General features: G+C 42.4%; 1 protein-coding gene across 4 annotated transcripts in view; it reads left to right on the top strand.

Moving 5' to 3' along the window:
- The first annotated feature begins 548 nt into the window (after positions 1-548).
- The window catches only part of ST6GALNAC3 (ST6 N-acetylgalactosaminide alpha-2,6-sialyltransferase 3), a 191,291-nt gene continuing 185,673 nt past the window's right edge, over positions 549-6,166 (top strand). For all 4 annotated transcript variants that reach the window (XM_072343535.1, XM_072343536.1, XM_072343538.1 and 1 more), the window contains exon 1: positions 549-790. In XM_072343535.1, coding sequence (XP_072199636.1) covers positions 773-790 — 18 coding nt within the window. In that variant the 5' untranslated portion in view covers positions 549-772. The remainder of the gene's footprint in view (positions 791-6,166) is intronic.

Genomic DNA, 6,166 nt, shown 5'->3' with positions numbered 1-6,166 from the left:
AGTGGCAAAGTCCAGCTGAAACAAAATTCTTCAGCAGCTCAATTAACCAACCTGCAGCTAATCCTGCTTCACCATAGGGAAAAACAGGAAGTTCAAAGGGCTTTCAGGAAGCAAAACTGCACAACATTTCCATTCGCTGCAATGTATGCCTGTCCTTTATAGTAAAAGCCACGCGCAGCACAACACGGGTACCTCTGGTGGGATATTCGTGTTGCTTGCTGATTAGCTCACAAAAGGAGGTCTGAGTAGTGAAACGACTGAATGCAAAACAATACTTCATTGTAACAAGCAGCTTAAGGGCTTTTTAGAGCCCAAATAGCACGCCGAGTTGGGTCTCTGCTGACCAGTTAACAGCCGCTGCCTCTTGAGAGCACTTAGAGCTGCACAAGGGTTAATTACAAACACGCAGCTCGGTTCTGTGCATTGCAACGCATCGGCAGGCTGCGGATTGCCGTTTGCACGCTCTCTCCTTGCTGCGCGAGCATCCCGGAGCTGGCAGAAATCCGCCGGGGCTGTGAATTGAGCGGGGTCACGTGAGGGAGGGAGGAACCGCGCTGGCCCCCAGCCAGTGGAAGGCCGATGGGTGGAACAAACGGGGCACGGAGAGACAGATGTGACTAACGGATCCTGTGTGCATGGTACCCACGGCTGCGTCTGCAAGAATGCGGGCTCTGGCAGCGGTGCGGCTCTGCCAGCCTTTTGCATGACACTGGAACTGCTGCTCACAAAGTAGAATCCCGCTGCTCTGTGGTAGGAAGGATAGAGAAAGAACATGGCCTGCATTTTGAAGGTAAATCTCTATCTGTTGCTTGAATGCATTGTTACAGAGCCGTTTGCTGCTCAGAGGCATGGATTCCGTGTGCTCCTATTGCATTCTCGATGTCTTTTTTTTTTTTTTTAACTGAATCCTAGTTGTGCTCGGCGGACAGATACAGAGAGCGCACCACACAGCTGTGCTCTGCTTCCCTCTGCCATTCTTCTCTCCCTGCATTGTCAGCGCGCGAGCTGCCGGCCAGCAGGAAGGAGCTGTGCACAGGGCGTAGGGGGTGAGGGGCTCTGGTGTGTCTCAGCTGACTTTGTTGGGCTGGATTCCTTCAGGAGCTGTAGCGCTTGGCAGCAGGCTCCCCCTACAAAGGACAGAACGGGGTTAGTGGTTTTCTGACTGTGCAGCATTTACTGCTTTTAAAGCTAAGGGCTGCAGACGTACACAGCTGCCCCAGTTGCTCTGTAAGCACACACTCCTCTGCTGAATTTACTCAGGGTCCACGTGCTCCACACAACTACGTTTAGTATTTAATTGTTTGCTATTGATATTATTCAAGGTCTTTCCCCTTCACACCAACAAGTGCCAACTTACCTTGTGATCACATGCCTTCCCCAGCTGCTTTAATTAAATGAGCGTTCAGAGCAGTGTGGGGCAGGGGGTGCAGTGCCAGCACCAGGCATTGAATGAATGGGGAGGAGGCGGAAGTGTGGCCAGCAAGTAACAAACACGTCTGTTCTTTACGGCACCACTGTCACCCGCAGGCTGTCCCTGGTCTGGAAATGATTTCTTTCCCATTCATTTGCTGTCTGCCTTGCTCCTCTCTGTGTGTTTTGAATACATTCCTACTCTGTTCCTTCTGGTAAATAAATCCTGTCTGGGAGTGCTTTGTGCTTTGTTATTTTCAGTCTGATCTTTTAACAGAGGATTGATTACCCCAAACTTTGGGATGGCTGCATAGCAGTTGCCTTCAGTGTACCAGCAGGGCAGATAATTGCAGAGCTTCTGAACAGATCCCTAAATAATAAACATTCCTCTGTCTCACCAAACTCAACTCTTTTAACTTTCCCCAGCATTCAGCTTTAAAAGCAGCTGCTTATTTCACTGCACTGTTGTCCTGTTTCCTTCCCCTCCCCCCCCCCCAATTACGTCAGTTGTGATAGGGGCTGAACTCTGTGAACAGGGCTGGACTCCACAAAGACAAGCATATGCTTTTTTCACCCCATTTATTTAAATGCTCTCTGAACCTGCAAGTGTTCTAGAAGACAAAATTTCTTTCCTGTTCTTAACCCTATTAAAACATCACATCCCAAATCCCTCCCCTGGCTTTAATAGTTGATGACGATCTCCTGTTACGGGAAAGTTTCAGTGTCTCCCAGCCCTTTCTGGGCAGCTCGATGACACAATGTCTCCCTGCTTGCTACAGATGTGACTTCTGCAGGGCCTGCCTTAGAGTTTAAGTTATAATGCAATTAGTGCCTTCCCTCTGCCCAGCCCTGGTGTTCTGCTTGGTTGCAGTTCCAGTGGTGCTCCTTGACAGGCAGCCCTGTGTCAGCCTCATTCTTAATCTTGTTAATACAGGAAGGTGCACAGATAAGAAGTGAAGCAGATAGAAGATCAGCTTTGCTGTAAGACAAACTGGACTTTCCTAGATGAACGTCTCCTAGTAGTTATCTAAATTTCTAGATCAAGAATACTTATCAGTATGAGTTTTTAATGTAATCCCTATACTTGAAGTACATAGCAGTTTTCTATACTGTTTACATCTAACAGAAGTGAAAGCAGCAGTTGCCCTGAAGGGACTACATGTTTTTCCTCACTGCAATTGAGTTTGGAATAGCATGTCTTTTGGTGTGACCGGGAGCTAATTCCTTTTTGAAACTACAAACCTGTTAGCTGCATCCTCCTCCTTTCTCTTAGGTTTGTCCAGACATTCCAGTTTATATGGTCAGTAACTGGTATGGAAATACATCTATAGCACAGGCTTTTGAAAACATATATAGAGTTTATGATGGGTGGTGGCAGAGCATATAGGAAGGCAGGACAGCTGCTCCCTGCCACCTGTGCTCCAAATACCTCTGTGGTGTTGCCTTGGGGCTCTACCTGCTGTAGTTCCCAGATCTCCTTTGCTTTATTATTTTCCTTTCACTTTTATTCTTCTTGCAAAGATATTGAGATTCTTAAAGTGCTGGCATTCTGTGTGTGGGAAAGCTTAATATAAATGATGTTTGATGAAGATGCATGTAAAGTACAAAGAGAAGAAGTGGCTATTAACTGGTGTTTGCTTCCAGTGGTTAAAAACATTTGGAAAATCATATAACCTTTAGATACTGAGAGTTGCCCTTTTCATAAGACTGCTGGCAGGAAATTATCACTGTGTAGCGTTTGGGAAGGCAATTTTCCTACAGTGTGTTTCACTGATTGTAGCTCCAGACACTGTATCTCAGTCACTGGTGGGGCGTCCTCATTGTAAACAGTAAAACTCTCTTCTGAGGAATTCTCTTTTCTGTTGAGGAAACATGGAGAAAGAGACAAGTTCTGACACACTGGATTGTCTTCTTTCCACACACACAGACCTCACCCCAACAGGTATTTAAAAAGAATAGCAGAGTGAAGTGCATACTCTTCCTGGAAGAAAGTGATTTATCTTATGTTACTATGGCAGCTCCATGATACATTGCTGATTACTGGATTAATTGAATGATTAGTACTGATGTAGTCACCATTATTGCTGCAGATGTTGAGCTCCCCAACTTTTACTGTATCAGGCACTGAATATTCAAAACGATAATTCATAACAATCAACATCAAAGCTATTTGTATATCCTGGTGTTGAACATCTCCAGATGATGATGCTCTGTATAATGTTAATATCCTCTGCTATGGTTTGAGCTGTGATATTTTAAAACACGTGGGTGATCTTAGTTTACTAATGTCACATTTTGCAGCGGATTAAGCTTTCTTGAACTGGGCTGCCCCTTTCTTCAATTCAGTAGCGATGTAAAAATTCAAACTGCAAAACTGGCACAAAATTAAGATTTGCCTCAGTTGTGCATTTGAGTAGTTAGGTGATAAACCAGCAATGGGGCAGAAGTTGTTTTGTAGTTCCTCTTTAAGCAGCAAAGTATGTGTTATCCAGATATTCTGGTTGTTCATATATTTGAAACTGGACAAAGTATGAGAAATTCTTTTTCATCCTTTCTGATGAGAAGAACAAAGATGAGGTAGGAACTGGGGTGGAATAGCTTAAGAAATGAAATCTTGTAAGCAATGCTGTAATGGAATAATGGATTATGTTGTGTGAAGACAATCCTATCGAGTAGTTCCTGTATACCTGTGTAGCATGTATAATTCTTTAAAATTGATGAGGGAGCTCCACACTTGCTAGTAATTAAATGAATTGTAGCTTCTTATGAAAGATGTATTTTGGAGCGATCTGCATTGCCAGTAGACAGCAGAATGCTGGCATAGGCAGGTAAAATCCAGGTGTGGAGCAGCTGGAAGTCAGCAGAGAAGCATGCTTATTTCATGGGAAGAGCAATTTATGTAGTGGAAATGCAGAATGAATTCTTTATAGATCCTATTTCCTCTAATGAGGCGTTGCTTGCATATTGGTTTGGTGTTGGATTCGGCATCCATGTCTTTGAATTTTTTTTTTTCATTAAAATATGTATAACCTCACTAGTAATGAAAGTTTGCCAAGCCTTTGGAAAAAGGAGTTAGTAACAGAGAGACATCTTTTCACAGTGTTTGGTGTTTAAATTCTGGAAAGGCCAGAAATGAAATACCACAGGTGTCCCAATCTTTTGCTCATCATGAATTTTATTTACTTCCAAATCTATTGTTTACTTAGATTGAGATCCCATCATTCTCAAAAGGAAATTATGATATTATATTTAACAAGTAAAAATGTTATTTACTAGCTCTTTAATATCAGATTGGTATTATTGCGAACCCATTGAGGCCAGTAGAACACCACCTTGAGTATTCTGAGTAATCATTATTCTTCTACATTAAAAAGTGAATTGAAATATACTGTCTATGATTTCTCTACTCTGAATTCCTAAGATTTGTCCCCTTTTCGTAAGTGGAACTGGCTCTATTGTTTTGAATTTGTCTGTCCTAGAAGGTTTGGATGTTTTACTGTGTAGTGTTCTGCTGTGGGATGCAGTTATGCTAGAACAGAATGCTTTTACCATCACGTGTGTTCTGATTTGGCAGATGAATTGAGGCTTTGAATCTCAGTTGAAATGTCTACATTGTGACTTATGCGACTACTGAAATGCATAATATTTTTACTAAGCATTTTTACCTTTAGCCCTAACAGCTGCGTGTAAGTTATTTACAAGTTACTGTGTCAGCTGACCTGTGAAAATGGTCCTGTATTTGCATTTGTTCTGGCAATCTAATCAGATAATAATTAATAATTAACAGAAGAGAGCATTCTATTAGTGTTTCTTATGCAGAGATGGGGACAATTTTATTATTATTATTTATTCTATTTTTTAGAATGTAAAAAAAGATTCTGTTTCTGTGGGACTGATCCAAGGAGCTCTGGTATGTGTAACATGGGGAAAAATCAGAGAATAGAAAAGAACCATTGAACATTCCAAGGAAGATAGGAGAAATGGCATTTTTAGCAACAATCTGAGCCATCCTTGTGCAGTGGTGTCCTTGCTCCTCACCTCCTTGCTTTTAGCTACTGCCTATACCATGAGAATGGACCCAAATCCAAAAGCCAAATGCATGATCTATGGGACCAGCTGAGGGCCAACAAGCATGAGATGGCTGCCTTTGTGGGGGCAGGAAATCTAAGAATGCTACTAGCAAAAACTTCCTTCTTGTCATGATAGTGGTCACTTTTTCTGTGCTGGTAGACACCTCTGTGACCATTTTCAGCTGCATGCTATTTAGCTTTGCTACCCTTGAACAATACACGAGTCATGTGCCTTGTTGGCTATATATACCACCACCCCTAACCTGCATCTTACCCAAACTCCAGGTAACACAAAATATCTGCCTTGCTTAACTTCTACATTTCATGGTGGATGAAAAGGGTAGCTAAATTACTTAGGAAGTAGTACTGTATTCAATTAGTACTCATGATATTTTTTCCAGTAGTAACTGTGAACAGTTTAACAAACAGGGTTAATGATTATGTATATCGGGCTTTGCTCTTAGGGCTCTATTGCTTTGGATATGTGCTCTTATTCAGCAAGTGTAATACGTATGTGTGTGTCAATAGGGTGTTGTGCTAATTCAACTTCTGCCCTCCTGGAGTGTTTTTACCTGGGGTGCATTGGGTGAAGTTTAGCTGGCATTTTGTTGAAGCTTTTATTGTGTAGTTCTTTTTGCATCCTGGTGTGTCTGCTCTTTCAGTTAGTGGTTAGAAAATGAATGTAT

The sequence above is a fragment of the Excalfactoria chinensis genome, chromosome 8, assembly GCF_039878825.1.
Source record: "Excalfactoria chinensis isolate bCotChi1 chromosome 8, bCotChi1.hap2, whole genome shotgun sequence".
In the NCBI taxonomy this organism is placed as follows: Eukaryota; Metazoa; Chordata; class Aves; order Galliformes; family Phasianidae; genus Excalfactoria; species Excalfactoria chinensis.
The sequence above is the reverse complement of the archived record's forward strand: the minus strand, read 5'-3'. Positions and strand labels throughout refer to the sequence as shown.